This window comes from Periplaneta americana, chromosome 1 (genome assembly GCF_040183065.1).
Source record: "Periplaneta americana isolate PAMFEO1 chromosome 1, P.americana_PAMFEO1_priV1, whole genome shotgun sequence".
Classification (NCBI taxonomy): Eukaryota; Metazoa; Arthropoda; class Insecta; order Blattodea; family Blattidae; genus Periplaneta; species Periplaneta americana.
In genome coordinates, this window is record NC_091117.1 from 129,408,191 (window position 1) to 129,427,534 (window position 19,344).

Sequence of the window (19,344 nt, forward strand, 5' to 3'; positions counted from 1 at the left end):
TGCCATAAAAAAAAAATGGCAAGCAACAGAGCAATTGAGAAAGCAGTTATGCAGTTCAATATTGTAATATGTTAAGATCGATGAAACAGTGTCTGTAACTGAGCATTCTGCGAGAAGTGATGACTTGACCATACAAGAATCTTCCACTTCTACAAATAAATGTGAGTACAATCAATCTAACGAAAGTAATAAAAACAGTGACACTGGTGGTGCGTCCTCAAACGAAAACGTTAATGCAGCAGGTTCAATTAGTGAAATATGCACTTTTGATAGCGCTGACTCTAGTAATTGGCCACATCAAATTCAGGACAAGAAAAGGCTGCAAATTATCGGAAAAGGACTCGTTCGTGCTGTGTTTCCATTCGACGTTAATAAAAGACACTTTTTCACCTATCCACTAGTTCAGGATTTTAAGCAATAAACAAAAACAGGACAGACGTTGACTTGTATATTCTAAAAATCGAGATAGGATATATTGTTTTGCTTGTTGACTTTTTTCAACCTCAATGACAGCATTATCTTCTCAGGAGAGTAACAACTGGATAAACCTTAGTAGTCATCTAAAATCCCATAAATATAGTCCAGGCTATTCAGATGTAATTCAAGATTTCAGTTCAGTGAAAAGTAGAAAAATTAAATGAGTTCGATTTCGTGTGCAACATTTTAGTTCTTTTAACAAATATTAACCTAATAGATTAGAGCTTACTGTGATTTATTGTCAGTGTGTATGAAGATTTTTTGTAAGACTAAAAATGAAAGTATGGTCAGAAATCAGTTTCATAATATGGTGAGTAGTTTAATATACTACTACTTCTGTTATTATTATTGTCTTCTCTCAAAACCGATCTCAATATTAAAAGAACAATTTCCTAACATAAAAAAGATTTTCTACTTTTTTTTATGAAACTGCATACAAAATGACATTATTTTGCTACAGCACGTAGTAAACGTGCTTGTGATGGGCTTCTGGTTATTGTGAAAAGACTTGCTACAAAGAAAAGCTTACAAAACCACATCATGACACCCAGGTAACTTTACGATTTTGTAAAAGAAAATATTCTTGAAATCCACTTTTAATGTTGTACAACAGAGGAATACCAGGAAAAAGAAATTAGATTATTATCCCGGTTCAGTGTCTCAAAAACAATCGTAGGGACTCATAAACTGCATTCTCTTATCACCATGCATTCCACAATTTCAACCTGTGAACAAGTCCAACTCTTTCAATGTTAAAACAATTTACAAACAGGATGCTTCCACAAAAGATTGAGCCTAATTGAATCTGGCTTTTTTTACAAATGCCATAATCAATAGCAACAGTCTTAAACTTGGTCACAGGTCATTTGCATTTAGTATTGCTAACTCTCCCGTATTTCCTAGGATCTCTCTTATTTAGCCCTACATTTTAACAGCTCCTGACTCCCTTATTTTTCTTCTCTTCGAGCATTTTTCTCTCTTATTTTTGCATAATGTAAAAATCTATTTAAAACATTTAATTTTTCCGTGATTGGTGGTGATTTATATGATGGATTCTGTTGTTCCACAAATACAATGAAATTTGGAATCTCTGTAGAAGGTAATACTGCCCAGAATTAGTTTTAGGGCTCTAGTTTAAAATCAAACAATGTTAGAGTTACAAATTTAGACAAAAAGAAAAAGAAGAAGAAACTAGCAATTTGTGTTGTGAGTACCAAAATGAGGAGAGGTATCGATGTGGATTGATGTTCTATTGGATTAAAATCAGGACTCTGCAAATGCCAGCCCATTAATGCGACGTTGCTGTCGTCAAACCACTCTCTCACAAGCCCATTCGTTTACATGAGATGAGCAAAATTCCGAAGGCAGCTGGCGAACTTACTGATATCACAAAGAAGAAATTATAAAATTGTCCACAGCTGTGGAGTAACAGCGCGTCTGACTGGGAAATGAGCAGGCCTGGGTTCAAATCCTGGTTGGGTTTTTTCTGGGGCTTTCTCTCAACCAAATGAAGCAGAATTGCTGGATAACTTTCGGCATTGAACCTCAGACTCATTTTGCCATCATTAATTTACATATCCTCATCATCCATACCATAGCTTGGGTTCAGTTCACGGTGTGGCATGCTGTACTTGTACAAGAGCATGGTCGTTCAGCTACCCAATCATTCACAGAATAGGAGTGCTAAGCATAGTAAGCTTCAGGCTACATTGTACACTTTCGGGTCCCTCCTCAATAAAAAAAATAATAAATAAAAACTATACAATTACGAAATCTTATATGTATAATATGGACGAAAGTGGTTTTGAAGAAGAGTTGCGGTGAAAGCAAACACTGTCATTCATTGGTAAAAAACATAGCAAAACTATGGTTCAGTCAATTAGTGTTCTTATCCACTCATATATTACAAAGCCTACAATTAGCATAGATGGAACTCTGCTTTCTTAATTTGTACAGTTTTACAGGAACCTACAAGAGCCTTTGGCTCCACAGTATCTAGGACAATGCTTCAAGCAGATAACATAATTGTGAAGCAACAAGGAAAATGGGAAAAAAGAATTACAATAGTAGTATCAAGAAGCATCTTCTTCAATTGAATCAGGAATTTGGAAAAGAGACCAAGTCCGAAAAAGTAAATTTTAAGAAAACAAGAAAAAACTTTTTACATGGATCTGGATGTATGACAGTCCAAACATGTTGATACCCAATTTAAATGTGTACATTCTATAGGATTTGGTTCCTTTTAATGCTGAGAGCCAGAAACGGGTATAAACTCGATTTGAAAAAAAATATGGACTTGTTCCTTTTTGCAAATTCCTGATTCAATTATTGGAGACGAGTGTGCACTACTTTCAGATTCGTGACTCTTATAGTGACATTTCTTGTTTAGAAAGTATCCTTGTAGAAATGACAAAGGAATATTCCAAATTCCTCCTGGAACAACTTCCTAATAAAATACAAGTAATACAACTGTTGGACAGATTTTTTTTTTTTTTTTCCAGCAGTGGAAGTCTTTATACCGACACCTTACAGAACTACTAACAAGATTTACATCCCCTGAAGTAAATGTCTTTCATAGAGACACCATCTTAAAACTCCAATTCTTCATTCATTATCAATTTGCCTCTCCACTATTCTGCACTATGATTATACATTCGTGGTATGCGAAAAAATACACATCAGAGTGACTACCTATGTTTCAAACCTCCACAGAATTTTGTTTGAATAAACAGTGTAACTACTGTGAGTGAAATAAAATGCGTTCATTCAGTGTGTTTGGTGCAAGATTAATTTGTTTTTCAACCATTCCATAAATGTAAGCCAAATGTGCAACAACTTTATAGAACAGAGAATCTGCAATTACTTTAACTTTATACAGTATGAGGACCGCAGGTTGCCGACAGAGAGAGGATGAAGCTATAGTGAAGCCTGTTGTCACTGTGCTTGAAGAAAGGTCCTCAGCACTATTTCACACAATTTTTTCGGTAAGTTTTCAAATTGAAATTTGTAGACAATATTTATGGGTTATCTTTATTTCTAAGCAGGTACGTGAATGTTCGTCATTCACCCATATGAAGATCAATTTACTGACAGTCATTGCCCAGGGCGTGCTATAGGAGACAGTTCTATGCTACACTAGCAATGAGATGAAACGATGAAGATTTTTTGGGATGTCAGAGAGGAACCAGAGCTCCCAGAGAAAACCCCTGTTTAAGTACTGGTATGTGCAAAAGTTCAGGTAGGTTTTCGATATGAACAGAATGTGCTTTCTTTGTAAGTATACGAATAGTAAGGCACAATAAGCCCATTCACGGCCTTCGACCTCCTCCTCCACAAAAAGGAAATATATATTTAAGTTTTCAATGTCGAGTTTGCATATTTTCAGAAATTTATGTACAAAATCGGGGGCCCTATTAATTACATTATCATCTACCATCAAGAACTGGTCTCTTAAACACATTCTGTCCTCATGTTTGTGACGGTTATAGACTAACATTAGATACTCACAAATAGTGTTTCTCTCTGGTAATGTGGTTAACATGACAAATAGCCACTGCTTAAGATAATACAGAGCATGCATAAGACAAATGACATCCAACCAGTTCCTCAGAGAGGAAGATATGTTTTCAATTTCCTACTAAGAATCGAATCTGGGTTGTAGAAATGTCAATAAGTAATAAAAAAAATATTTAAACAGTGACGTCAAAGAAGTAACAGTTTCAAATCTGATTAACTACAACAAAATTAACAAACATAAAACTGTAGTCAATGCTATGGCCAAGGCTGTCATCTAAACATGAAGATTGAAATTTAGAAATAATATAATAGGCATATAATGATCATGAAGAGGAGTGTCCAATCTGTATCATGCACAATGCATTTTTTAAAAATTCACTCTTCACAAAGAAATTAATTGCAGTGATTACAAACACAATCTAGAAAATGTAAACAATATTACAGACCATGTCGTCCATGAATGTAAAAGTTTATTTAATCTGTGCAGTTAGAAATCCACCTTATGACTCAAATTAGGCAACTCACTTTTTCTGTGCTCCCTATGGAAGACTGTTGGGATGTGAATTGTTGGCGTGATGATCCCTTACTGCTCTGTTCACCTCCAAGTGGCGACTTTTGCTCTCTCACAGTGGAACGGGATGTATCTGATGGAGATTTGACGTCTGAAAATAGAAACCAAAAACTCATATAATATCTATCATACATCATTTTATTTGTTGCTCATTACACTACTTCAATGTTATTTTTAGGGAACCTTATTAGGCATATTTTACACTTAATATTTTGGTTGCTGTTAAAACATGTGTATGTTTTCCAGGGCCGCCGAGAAGGAGGGCAAAGGGGGCGAGTGCATATGAGCCTAAAGCAATAAGGGCCCATCAGATTAAGTGAGTCTGATTACTTTTTATTATTATGAATAATTATTCGTTGATACATATGGGTACTATAAAATTTTGTAAGAATATTTGTTACATAAATTTGGCATATTAATTCAACAATAGTAGAATTAGGGTATGGCCACACGAGCTACATTTGTAGTAAGTTTTCTGCGACAAATGTAGCTGGAATTATAGACTGCACTGAATTAAATGCAAGCGGCCACACGGAGCAGTAAATGTAGCAAGAAAAACTTTCAAATTATTTAAATATGCTGTAAAGTTATTCTACAAAAATTCCCTCTCAGTAGACTACCCGCACGTATTATCAATCCTTTATTAGGGAAAATTAATTTTAGAAACAACGAATAATTATGGTAATAATAAACTAAATCTTAGGGGCAAGCGTCCAACATGTTAGGCCTATTCGTGACCAATAATTTTCCACCTTAAATGAATTAGCATTGTTGTTAGTTACTGGGAAGTTTTTACTATGAAATCCATATTTTTAAACTTTAAATTTACATTAATATATTTATTTTCGCTTTAGTAATTCCCAAAGGAGACTCAGCGAGTCAAAGAATATACAAGTCAAAAGACTTTTATCTACTAACTGACAGTAAATAAATATCATGCAAAACAAAACAAAAAAATTGTAATAAAAGTACAAACAACCGTGTAAAATGAATGGCCATGCTTTAATTTTTTAGGAATGAGATAGGAAGCGAAAATCAAATGTCATGTAAAGGACATACAGATTAAGACTTTAAAAACAGTGAAGTAACAAATCAAAGTTATTCATTTTACAGTAGACAATTAGAATAATTTAATGCAATTAAAATTTACAAATGCATATGGATACATGCGTAAGCTAATTTTAAATACTATATTCTTAATCTTACTCCTGTTTTTTGTTACTTCACCAGAAGGAAAAGTAAATATCGCTACTAAGTTCCCTTCTGGTAATTGAATTTGCAGCCAGGCATACAACACCTTGGGATTTTATTCAGGCCTAATGTATTCAAAAATAAAACAAGTGACATTGATGAGTGCAGTGATGAATTAGCTATAAGATATCGCAATTTGTACCATCCCGCTTATCTTATAGCATGAGAATATCTTTTGTTTGTCAAACACTTTATGAAACATGAGACTGTAACATACCTTGAGATTCACCTTTCAGTTTCCCCTCTCCCGAAATTTAATAATCTGAGAAACATGATCTATCATGTATAAGAGAACGTAAACTGTGTTTTCTACTGAATAAGATGTACAATGGGAGAAAGGCATTCTCAGATTTGAAGAAACCCCCTTTTTTTAATGGTTGAAATTCTCAGTATGTATATGTAATCATAACAACAGAATCGACTTGTGTTTATGAGGGAGTGAAGTAGAGAGGGAGATTGACTTTTAGATGGGAAATTATCATGACAGATTTATAACAATACGATGCCAATATATATGACATATTTTATTACTAACAATACGGTTTGACTATAATATATGTGTACAAAACTGCCTTTGCTTATCATAAAATAAATAAATTTCCATTAACGTTTTCGATACTTGTGTATCATCTTCAGATGTGAAGTGTTAGATTAATATGATTAAAACCTTGCCTATTAGATGAGCTTAATGATCCCACAATAGAAACAGCTGAACAATTCCACATCATAAAAGAATACAACTCAGGAAAACCCCTTCTAAATGAACAAATAGCTAACACAAACAATCCACTCTTCAATTTATTCCAATTATTCCCGCCCAAACAAACGCACACACAGGTCCCACCAATCCCCCCTCCACTTCCGGTATTAGATAACGTAACTTAAAATACTGTGAGCAAGCCCATCACTTTAGTATCAGCCTAGCATCAAGCACGAGCAGACCAACACATGTCAAACCGTAAGTTAATTTTCTTTCGTAATAGTCATTACCCCAAGCAATTTTAACCAAAATTAATACAATACCAGCTAAATTTTCAAATCAATTTATTAATATTTATTCACATTGTTACAGACACGCCAGGCTGTACTAAATTTATGGACCTGACAACCTCCATATTGTATCAGTAATATATCTATGATTTACATCAATTTTATCAACTACAATCGGATGAAACGTCTTAACAACACACATTTTAACAAAATATAGACATGTTAGTGACAAAACGACATTGCACTTTAGTTCAACGTCAAACATCAAAATCAACAGAAACTGGCCTATTCAACGAACTTTAAATCGGCAAATACAGCCAACATATGTTCAAAGTGATTATAAACTTTTAAAGTGATTTTACAAAGTGTTCACATTTCAATGACTACGCTAATAGTGGTTACAATTCTTAAACAGTTTTATTTTTATATATTTTAGATCATATCACATGACTTGCAGTGATTTAAACCGGCAAATACAGCCAACACATGTTCAAAGTGATTTAAACTTTTAAAGTGTTTATACAAAGTGTTCACATTTCAATTACTACGCTAATAGTGGTTACAATTCTTAAACAGTTTTATTTTATATTTTAGATCACATCACATGACTCGCAGTGATTTAACCTAACATAGCATGTATATCATAGATCAACCTCAGTTAAGTCCAAGTAACCACACTAATATGACCCGAAAATTACCACATTAAGCTCCATCTAATAGGCAAGGTTTTCATCATATTAATCTAACACTTCACATCTGAAGATGATACACAAGTATCGAAAACGTTAATGGAAATTTATTTATTTTATGATAAGCAAAGGCGGTTTTGTACACATATATTATAGTCAAACATTAATAGCTTATCGGCAAACTTCAACATGAAATTAACAATATGGTGTCAATAAATATGTTGTTGTTGTTGTTGTTATCTAATGCCGGGCTTTGGCAATGAAGCCATTAGCGTTCTTGCTCTCCAATATTTCTCTGTGGTGGATCCATCAGGTAGAACTTCACAGGTTATGAGATGATCTTCAGTCATTTCTTCTTCTTTGTTGCATAGAGGGCAATTTGGATTTGTGTAAATTCCTATTTTATTCAAGTGTTTGACCAAATAATCGTGTTCTGTAAGCAGTCTGAATTTTGCTACTGCAGATTTACGTGGGATTTCTGGAATAATTTTTGTTTTTTTTTTTATTAAAATGCTCCATTTTTTATCTTTGGCTTTGGTACATAGTGCTTGGTTTTGCTTGATTTTATATTTATTTTTAATTAGTCTTTTGATGGATGTAAAAGGTAGGCTTGTATTTGTATTCTGAATTAAATTGGATCCTTTTTTGGCAAGAAAGTCAGCAGTTTCATTTCCAGAAATTCCGCAATGTGCAGGTATCCATTGCAATTGAATTCTTTTCTGTAGTTTTTGAAGTTGTTGGATCATTTTGTGACATCCTTTAATTTGGATTGACATCATTTTATATGAATTTATTGCATATAATGCTGCTTTAGAATCAGAGAGAATGACAGCATTTTGAAATTTATCTATTCTGTATAGTAGGTGTTGGAGTGAGATATGAATAACCATTATTTCCGCATCAAAATTTGTTGTATAATGTCCTGCTGGTTGATAAAATGAGAATAACGCACACGTAATTCCTGATCCTGAGTTGTTATCGATAGTAGACCCATCTGTGTAGATATGTAACCATTCTTCTGGTGGGTATCTATTGTTCACAGCTTCTAATGCCAGCGCTTTTAGTACAGGTTTGGAAGTTTCAGATTTTGTAACTGGTTCTTCTAAATCTAATTGAATGTTAATTGGTTCGAAGGTTAGAGGGTTTTTCTGCTTAAAATGTTTTCTTTAGATTTAGGGAGATTCAATTCTGTTTTTATTTCCGAGACTTTGGACAGGAAACTTGTTTGTGTTTTCAACTTGGTTGGTTGTAACAGTCTTTTTTCCCATTTTGTTGTTGTTAGCCATAGCATTTTTTCATGGTGTGTTAGTGCCTGCTCCTCTAGAGTGAGATATATTGGAGGGTTCTGGGTGAGGGCTTGCATTGCCGTGATTGGGGTTGATTTTGCTGCACCAGTTATTAGTCGCAGGGCCTGATTTTGGCATACTTCTAGTCGATTCAGGTTGAAATTATTTGCTGTAATTAATACCTCTGCATTGTAGAGAAGTATTGGCTTGATGAATGTTTTGTACATGATGTTCAAAGTCTGCTGATTACTACCCCACTTGGCTCCAGCTAATCTCTTTAAAATTGGAAGTCTTTTTGTTGATTTGTTTACTACTGCTTCAATATGATTTTTCCAAGATAATTTTGAATCAAAAATTGTCACTAAATATTTCGTTTTATATGTTTGTCTCAGGTTTGTTTTCTTGAACTGTAGATTTAGTTTTGGGATTTTTTTCTTCAAGCTAAATATTTGAAACGTTGTTTTATCAGTATTTATGGCCATCAAATTGTTGTCAGTCCACTTTTCTAATAGGATCAGAGCCTTTTCCATTGAAGTTTTGGATTTGACTATTTGTGGGGAAGATGTCCACATGACCATGTCGTCTGTATTGCTTCGCTTATGTATAGTCCAGGCTAAGTTGCCCTATTTTTTAACTCTCTTCAAAATATCTTTCTTTAAAAGTACATACATTTTTCTTCTTTCAATTTCGACCTAAAGAATTCTTCAATAATAAAATGTATACAAAAGCGTTCCAGCAAATCTTCACAGCAATTTTGTTTGGTAAAAAAACGTACAATTCTTTTCCAGGACAGACCTCACAAATCAGTATTGTTTATAAATATTATTGTGTTATAAAGACATTTCCACTTTGAGTTGTATTTTGGAATATAAGGGTCAAGTTTAAATTGCTGCAATGTCTGGTAAGCATTGTGCAAAACCAAGAAAAAGAGAACTTTTATAATAGATGTGTTTACTTATACTCTTTTCAAAATATCGTTCTTTGAGAGTACATATTTTTTTCTTTCATCCATTTTCGACCAAAGGTATCCTTCAATAATAAAATCTATACAATAGCGTTCCAGTAAACTCTTCACAGCGACTTCATTTGTAAAAAAAACAAAATTCTTTTACAAGACAAATCTCTCAAATATGTTACAAACAGATTGCCTCTTTGTATTGTGTTTTGGGTCATGTTTAAAACTTCTTTTTACTTGGAGATGCTTTAGAAATTCATGTATTGACAAGGGAAGAGCATGTCTAATCTGTTGTAAATCTCAATGACCCTTCTACAGAACCACGAGAAATTAGGTCTTCATACAACCTTTCAGCAAACCCTTCACCCACATCGTATTTCCGATTGTTAATGACGAACAATATTGCATGTTGTAAAATCGACACAGGAATAAAAGTTAACTTTATGGCACTGCTATAAATTTTCTTACAATTGTGTGTGACCATAATAATGTACACTAACAACACACACAAAGCGACTTTGGCTTCATAATCCATCTCGGAAGAAAACTTCCACTACACTTCTGCTGAGTGCTACAAAACGCAAAAGAACTAGCTAAAAATGTTGCTACGTGTGGCATGTCATGTGGCCACACATAGCGACATTTAACACAGAATTGAGCAGCAATTGTCGCGCCCGTGTGGCCACCCATTTTACGACAATTACGGCAGCTACATTTGTAGCAAAAACCTGCTACAAATGTAGCTCGTGTGGCCCTACCCTTAATACAAATTACCACTTCATATGTAAATATTTCTTCATGTTTCAACCACTTAAGGATGTTAGCACACATCTTGCAATTAGGTTTTGATATGAAATAAGACACAAAATTTGTAAAACCTTGGTTACCGCTTTCACATTCTAACATTGCAAGACACTATTTTAAACCGCTTAAGGATTTATGCATATATCTTGCAATTAGTTTTCATATCAAATAAGACGAAGTTTGCAATGTCTTAGTTTCCTCCCTCATGTTTGAACATTGCATAATACTAGTCGGTACTATGAACTACGCGTTTTTTCTTTAATATATTTTGTTTGATTTATACGTAGACCTATAATTTTGTGAATGTTTAGTCATATTAATAACAATAAAAATTACCTATACTTATTACTATGCGTAACTTCGCAAGATATGTGCCTGGCATCCTTATGAAGCTAAAGAATAAAGGTGCAGGGAGAGGAGGACTAAGGAGAAAGGCACCGAACATATATAAGGAAGGGGAAAGATTGAACAAACGCAAAGGGAGCTTTGGTTCTACAGACTCAGCAAACTTGAACTGAACATAAGGCATCTAACCAGTTTTCAATAGACTCAGTTATTTTACTTTACATGCTCCATTTCCACGTACTGCTGGATGCCTAAAGAGTAGGGCGAAGTTCGTAGTAACTTGATATCCTCTCTCATGTTCGAGCATTACACGACACTATTACCTACCTGTTCAACATCTACTTGTAGGATTTTGTTAAGAACTTTTCGCAATATGGGAGAGGTGCTAGTAGGAGGAAGAAGAATAAAGTGCATCAAATTTGCTGATGATATGTTGTTAGCAGAAGAGGAGACAATACTAAGTGGCATGCTACTGGAGATAAATGACAGCTGTGAGCAGTAGGAGAGGAAGATAAATGCAAAGATGAAGACCATGGTTATCGGAAGAAAACGAAAAAAGATAAACTTGCGAATTCGAAATGAGGCAGTAGAGCAAGTGGACAGCTTCAAATACTTGAGGTATGCTATAAATAGTAACATAAGTTGCTGTCAGGAAGTGAAAAGGAGAATAGCAATGGCAAAGAAACCTTTAACAGCAAAGGAGCATCTTCTGCGAACCTCTGGAAAAAGAACTAAAGAAGAGCTGTGAAGTGTTTTGTGTGGAGTGCGGAATTGTATGGGGCAGGAACATGGACACTACGACGAAGTGAAGAGAAACGACTAAAAGCATTTGAAATATGAATATGGAGAAGAATGGAGCATGTGAAATGGACAGACAGAATAAGAAATAAAACTGTGATAAAAAAAAATGAGTGAATAAAGAATAATGCTGAAACTGATCAAAAAGAGAAAAATAAATTGGCTGGGCCACTGGCTAAGAAGAAAGTGTCTACTGAAGGATGCACTGGAAGGAATGGTGAACGGAAGAAAAGTTTGGGATGGAAGAAGATATCAAGTAACAGACAATATTAAGATACATGGATAATATATGGAAACTAAAGCCTGGTTCAGACAGTGCGTGTTTCTGTGATGGATTCCAAGGTGGCTGCGCAGATGGGTAGCCTGCGTGGTCACTGGCTGGCTCCCGTGTTGCCTACAGTGATGGTAGTTGTTCACACGGAGCTGGCTCTTTTCACAGTTCAAATTGGAAAATCATCTGCTGCTTCATCTGTTGCCAACACTCAGGGTCAAAAAGAAACTAAACCGTGAGTGGAAAACAACTAAAGTCCTACATTAACGGTAGTAAATGTCGTAATAAAGTAATTAAGCCATAAGTGCAAAATAGCTAAAGTCCAATATTTAATTGTTGTTTCTTAGAAACTAAAGAATATAGAAAAAACAGGTTTAGTTGGAAAACAACGAACATGGCGACATGGTTTCAGTGGTGATATTATATGATCATCTTTGGTTTCCAGCCTGCAAATCATCACGAAAAATAGCAAGGAACCTATCCTCGAAATCCAGCAAGCTAGCCATCCACGGAGTCACCAGAGCGCATTACTTCCAGCGAGTGACCACGCAGGCCACCCATCTGCGCAGCCACCTTGGAATCCATCACAGAAACACGCACCGTCTGAACCGGGCTTAGGAAGGAGGCGGACAATAGGAAAGATTGGGGAATGCTGGGTTTGCAGTGAAAGACCTGTCCTTGGCCAGAACATTATGAACGAATGAGTGATATAGTTCAGGGAAGAAATGTATCAGAATGGGGCTATTCCCATTCAAGCTATTTCAAATCACTTTCAACACCTCATTACCATCTAAAGTACCTTTATACAGAGTGATTCATTATTACGTGTAAATACTTTGTGTGTGTAATGTAGAAGTGAAACTAAGACTAAAACGTTCTATGCAACTTTTTCTCAAAATCTTTAATTCCAGAGTTCCAGTAGATGGCACCTACGTCGTAGTAACTGCATAGGCATTACTGTTCTCCCTGATGCAGCGTCAGTTGGCTAGAGTTCTTCGTACTACACAGCAGTGATGTTGAGGGAAAGGCTTACACAAACATTGAGTATGCTGATATGCACCTTGTGTATGGTGCAGCAGAAGGTAAATGCACTTGCAACACGACGACGATACAGTGAGCTGTTTCCTAGATGACAATTACCAAGTCATCAGACATTTGCAGGTGTGGACAGGCGTATGAGGGAGTACGGTATTCGAAGTGCGCCACATGCAGGTCGACCATGTGTGCATGTCGAGGACAATGTTTTGGACATGGTAGATCAGGATCCAGCTGTAAGTACTAGAGCAATTAGTGCAGCACTAGGAATTCTGCAAAGTACTATATTGCGCATGCTTCGGCGACAACAGCTGTATCCATTTCACCTGCAGAAAGTACAAGAGTTGACACCTGCCGATTATCCGCATCGTCGACAGTTCTGCCAGTGGCTACTTCAGCACCATGCAAATGATCCAATGTTCATGCAGCAAATCCTTTTTACAGATGAGGCCATGTTTACCCAATCGGGGCATAATAAACTCTCATAACATGCAACGGTGGTCAGTCGAAAATCCTCGCGCTATGATTGTACACGGACATCGACGACAATTCTGCATTAACATTTGGTGTGGTATTGTGGGGAATCAGTTACTCGGACTTTGAGTTCTACCTCCGCGGTTGAATGGGGAAATCTACCGCACATTTTTGGAACGCGAATTGCATGGTCTGCTACATGATATCCCTCTTGCAACACGAGTGAACTTATGGTTTATACACGATGGTGCTCCTGCACATTACTGCCGCAACGTAAGGGCGTATCTCAATGCTGCGTATCCAGATCAATGGATAGGCTGTGCAGGGCCAACTCCTTAGCCAGCCAGATCATTAGACATAAACCCTCTGGACTTCTACCTTTGGGGCCGCCTGAAGTCGTTAGTGTATGCCTCTGCTGTACCTAATGTAGCAGTACTACAACAGCGAATTGAACATGCGTGTGGAATTGTTCGTGATGAGATGAACGGGCTGTGTAACGTTCAGAGATCACTAAGGCGGAGAGCACAGGTATGTCTTCAAGTTGAGGGACAGCACTTTGAACATGCATTACACTAAGAATTGTGCAAATGTGTAAAGTCTAGAAGAAATTGCTTTATATTCTTTACTCTGTTTGGTTTTAGTTCACAAAACGTACATAAGTGGACTGCCGAGGATATGAGTTTAGTGACTTTGGTTGTTTTTGTATTGAAGTCCAAATGCACTGTACGAAATGTAATTAGTTTACATTTGGTGTGTTATCCTTTCTTTGTTTGGGAGCGCTAGTTCCACGCAAAAAGGTGTTAAATCTGGAATTAAAGGTTTTGAGAAAAAGTTACGTTTTAGTCTTAGTTTCACCTCTACATTACACACACAAAGTATTTACACGTAATAATGAATCACCCTGTATTGTTGAATCTGAAACAATTCACTTTAAAAAATTCATTTTAATACGTATAGCACAATGAAAATATTCAGAAGGATCACAATTTGTAAGGAACTTCTGTAAAAAACTGTCTTGGAATGAAGAGAGAATTCAACTATGTATGATACGTCTATATTCATTGTCTGGATTAAATGTACTTAATTATTGCATCAACCACAGTTTTTAAAAACACATCCAATCCCTCTAAATACCGGAAATAAAACATGATAAGGACATTTTCTTAGTATTGCATTTCTTGCTTAATGATATCAATTGTATACACACTGTATTCTTTTATCCATGTGTTGCCATTGATCCAGAGGCAAACATGCTAATCACTCAGATAAATAATTACTGATTTACTCAAAAATATGACAAATGATCTAGTGATCATAGATCATGGACCAATGATGAAAAGCCGAAGTATTCTGAGAAAACGTATGCAGTAGCTATCCCCTGTACCAAAAATCTCAAATGCTTTCAAGAAGCTGGAATCTGGTTCAAATGATAAGAATTCTTTAGTTCACTGAGCTAAGTGTAGGAATGTTTGTAGTAAGTAATGTTGACTGTTGACTTTTACCAGAGACTTGAGGTTTTCCGGTTTCCATTGCACTCCTTGATTGAAGTGAAGGAGACTGAGGTGGACGAGATGCTACAATGGCTTGTGGAGTAACAGAAGTAGCACTCGAACTAGCAGGGGACTGGACAGGAGTTGTTCTCAGAGAAGCACCTAAGCTTGACACTGGAGATACCTACAACACAAGTGACAACTAACCTTGTAACACAGTTACTACAGTAGTAATGACGTTCATCAAATTACTTGAACCTGAGAAAGATAACAACCATCTCTTGCTAAATGAAGAGAGCAGGTAAAAATGGAAAGAATGAAGGGTGTTTCTTATTGTAAATTTTTCATAAGAATATTTAAAAAATCTAACCAGTGCAATTTAGATACATTTTCTTGAATTTCAATGAAAATTGTTAGTAACAAATGTATTTAAGCACATTTTTTTATATTAAGGCTCATAAAGCATATATTTTCATGGGAAAAAGGAGAAACAGATGTTTCCCAAAACAGATATGTTAATTGTATCAAGTCCTACATTAAATGCTAAATTTACAGATAAAATATAAATTAATATAAATCAACAGCACGTTTAAATAATACCTTAATGAATGAACTCTAATAAATGAAGAAAAATTGCTTCATAAAACCTTTATGGAATACATAAGGTTCTAAAATCTTTCAGACACCACAGTAATAAGAAATAGACTTACGGTGCAAAACCCAAAAACCTCGTACTCTGTTGGAACATTGTGAAAGTCTTAGGGTGTATTTCAAACAATGTGTAGGATGATACAATCTAAAATTTGGTCCCTGCAATTTTCAAATATGTTTATCCAAAAGTTTAAAAGTAACATACATATATCCTTTATATTCTTGAAAAAAGTAACTATCAAGAAAAATTTAATCATGGCATACTGTGCAAGAAATTTATTAAGCTATATACTTGGAAGTTCGTTTGACTAACTTATTAAGTACATTTTATATTTAAGACGTATTAAAACACTGCTTAACACGATAAAAATAATGATTTGAATTTATAAAACTACAATTGTATTACTAGAAATGGCAAATGGACGAATGGGTGGGTAACCTTACACCTCATTTCTGTTATCACCGTTCACTAATGCCTACAGTCTCAGACTTTTGCCATTTCTCATAGGCGAAACAAATAGCAGGTCACATTCCAGGTGCTGAATGCTTTGATGTTAATCACGAGATATCCTATCACATTCCAGGTGCTGTATGATCAAGTGTTAATCACAAAACATGGGTTGTGTGATGCAATCCTATCTCAGCAAGTTTTTTGTTACTATTGTGTGAGAAATGACGTCACAACAATATACAGTACAAGGGAATAAACCACCAAGGAAGAAATTTTTTATTGGCGACTGGTTGAGAAAATTACAGAGAAAAACAAAGAATAGAGAACTACTTCTTACTATTCAGCCATCACTAGTTATTTCAATACAGTGGTGTTCGATTCTTTACAGGTACCTTTAAGGGTGGAAACATACCAGAAAATACAGGGTCTTTAGTTAGGAACGCAACTGGACCCTGCAGCCTGCACGGCCTTTGCATGTTATAGTGTGGCTACCTTCCCTATTATTGTTAGTAATTTATAGTTTTATTACAATAAATATGTGTTCTTAACAGTGGCACGAGCTCAGAGATAATGCATGCCACCTTGATGAAAAGATGCTATAACTACATCAAAAAATATATTTACATTCACTTCTTGATAATTTTACTTACTACACTGGTAGGTGATTGAGGTACAGTCCTATTGGCAGAAGACTGTTGTGAAGGTGACTGAACAGCACCAGTCCCCGGATAAGAATGACAGGACAAAAGAATCGGATGTGAGGAAGCCTCCATATTCACATTTTCTTCTGCATCACCTGCTGGAGGAGTAGTTCCCAGACCAGATATTTCTTCAGGAATAGCTTCACAGCTAACCCTTATAAAACAAAGACACAATCTTACATATTTCTTCAGGAAAAGCTTCACAGCTAACCCTACAGGAAATAGACACAATCTTCAACCTAACAAAAATATTAAGTGATGTTTGTGATGCCTATTCACTAAATGCTATTACATAGTTGTATCTTATAGATTAGATGTTTTATTGTAAAATTTTATATACTGTATTTTCTCGAATACCCCAGGCCCTCAAAAAAGCGGCGCACTCCACTTTTGAAAGGAAATAAACAACTAACTAAATAAATAAATAAATAAGTTAATATGAATGAATATAACAAATTCAATAAATAAATAAAATAAATCAATATAGCAGAACCCCTTTTAACGAATCTCTGGGGGATTACTTTTTTTCCTTTAAATAGAGGTTTACATAAAATGGGAAGTAGTATTAAAGTGTATTATATACCAAACATTATAACCATTTAATTAGACCTACAATTATTATTTGCAATACATTTCTTTACAATATTTTTCAACTCTTCAAATGGTGTGCCACGAATGTTTCTTTGTTTGATCGAACCGAAACCACACTGAAACTTGACAAACTTCCTTCTTTCTTCTTCATTATTCCCCATAATGAAGTAGTTGGCAAACCATGCTTTTTTGCCATATGTGATAGTATTATCTGAGAATTAGCCTCGACACCCCCTTTATCACTTTCTGTCCGATAGTTATTGCTTCCATTTAATCACCATTATAATGAAGCCAAAAAAAAAAAAACAACTTGGAAATAGGACTCACACAAGTTGCAAAAACAAAGCAAGCAAAACAACCATGTGAAAGCAACGCAAAGCAAGATCATAAAGAATGATAAAGAATAATGCTGCAGTGTGGCACCACATTACGATCAATTGACATGCACTATCGAATTTGCAGGTACTATTGATTACTGAATGTCGAGTTGATATTTCGAGCTTCATTATCACGAAATCACTTGAAAATTATTCCTCAGAAGTGGGATTTTCCTTAAACCAGGTTTCCTTAAAAGTGGGAATTAATTACATTATTTTTATGGAAATTTGGTTGGGATTTAATAGATTACTCCTTAAAATGGGGACATTAAAACGGGGTTTTACTGTAAATCAATAAAATAAATAAATAAAATAAAACAAACACAAATTACAAAAATAAAATTTTCAACAAATGTATTCTAAATTCACCATTGTGTCCCCTGTGCAAAAGTCAAGAGGAGATGAACGAGAGCCATTTGAAGACCTGCAATGCACATCTGCAGAAGACACTGTAGCCCATGGCTTCATTGCTAGATGCAAGGCATTGAAACAACAACAACAAATGTATTCACGACAAATTAAAAACTATTAGACATAAATACTTACGTTAATAAATTTTATTCTGGAACAGAACACATTTCAAACCCACCCTATGCACGTGCACTGTACATGTCAATTGTCTTGCTTAATGGGCAGTGTACATGATATCCTGCTTCAGTACTAACATACGTCAGTAAATTAATTAACTACCTTTATTTTGTATGATACGTGGTTTGTTATAATAAATAGCATACCTGCTATCACTATTAACCTCATTCTCTGCTGTTTTCATCGCCACTGAAGCATTCGTCTACAATCATCCTCTGTTCTGTCTAGCCAATTGGAGATGCTTGTTTTTTTAAGCTCTTTTCAACAAGAGGTAGTGATATACATGCCCATGCATCACGAATCCATTGAAAATATAAGACGCACAAACTATACACTTATCATACTTGAACTTGATTCTAACATATGTACTGCTAATCCAAACATCATTTAATGACTTAAATACCCGCACAGGTAATGGCATGTGCTACTACCTTAGCAGTTAGCACGGTAGGAAAATTGGGCAGTATTGCCAACTTCATTTCGAATAAGCCATGCACCTGTATTTTTTTACTTGGATACTTGGGAAAAAAAAGTGCATGGGGTATTAGAGGAAATACGGTAATTCTTATATCTCGATACCGGTATCATGCATTAACATGTTTAAAAAGGGTATTTAAAATTATTATATCGAGGCAACTATTTTCAAAGCAATAAGAAAATGAAAACAAATTCCATTTATTATACATATACATATAAATGTGTGTGAAGTACCTCGGATCTTTAGAATATGTCTGTTTAGTCGGTTTTTTACTTTCTGACAGTCCATCTGTTTTTCCTTCGGTATCAGTCTGTCCATCTCTCTCCTGTTTCACATCTTTCTTTTCCTTCTCACGATTGAGGAATGGATTCTTCCAGCTTGCACTCATCTCTGGACTAGAATTCGATCGTCGAACTGGATTACGTAATTTGCCTGTAGTATCTATTAACAAAGCAGATATAACATGTCACTTCCGTTCTTCATCCAGAATAGTTTGTTGAAAGTTAAACTAAATAAGAATACAGTAGGTATGCCCTCTCGTTTTTATTTTAAACA

General features: G+C 35.2%; 1 protein-coding gene across 1 annotated transcript in view; it reads right to left on the reverse strand.

Moving 5' to 3' along the window:
* The window catches only part of gig (TSC complex subunit tuberin), a 133,146-nt gene that overhangs the window by 22,609 nt on the left and 91,193 nt on the right, over nucleotides 1-19,344 (reverse strand). The window contains exons 23-26 of the mRNA XM_069827254.1: nucleotides 19,023-19,230; nucleotides 16,705-16,909; nucleotides 14,965-15,136; nucleotides 4,519-4,655 (exon numbers count right to left, since the gene is read on the reverse strand). Of these exons, the coding sequence (XP_069683355.1) occupies nucleotides 4,519-4,655; nucleotides 14,965-15,136; nucleotides 16,705-16,909; nucleotides 19,023-19,230 (722 nt within the window). The remainder of the gene's footprint in view (nucleotides 1-4,518; nucleotides 4,656-14,964; nucleotides 15,137-16,704; nucleotides 16,910-19,022; nucleotides 19,231-19,344) is intronic.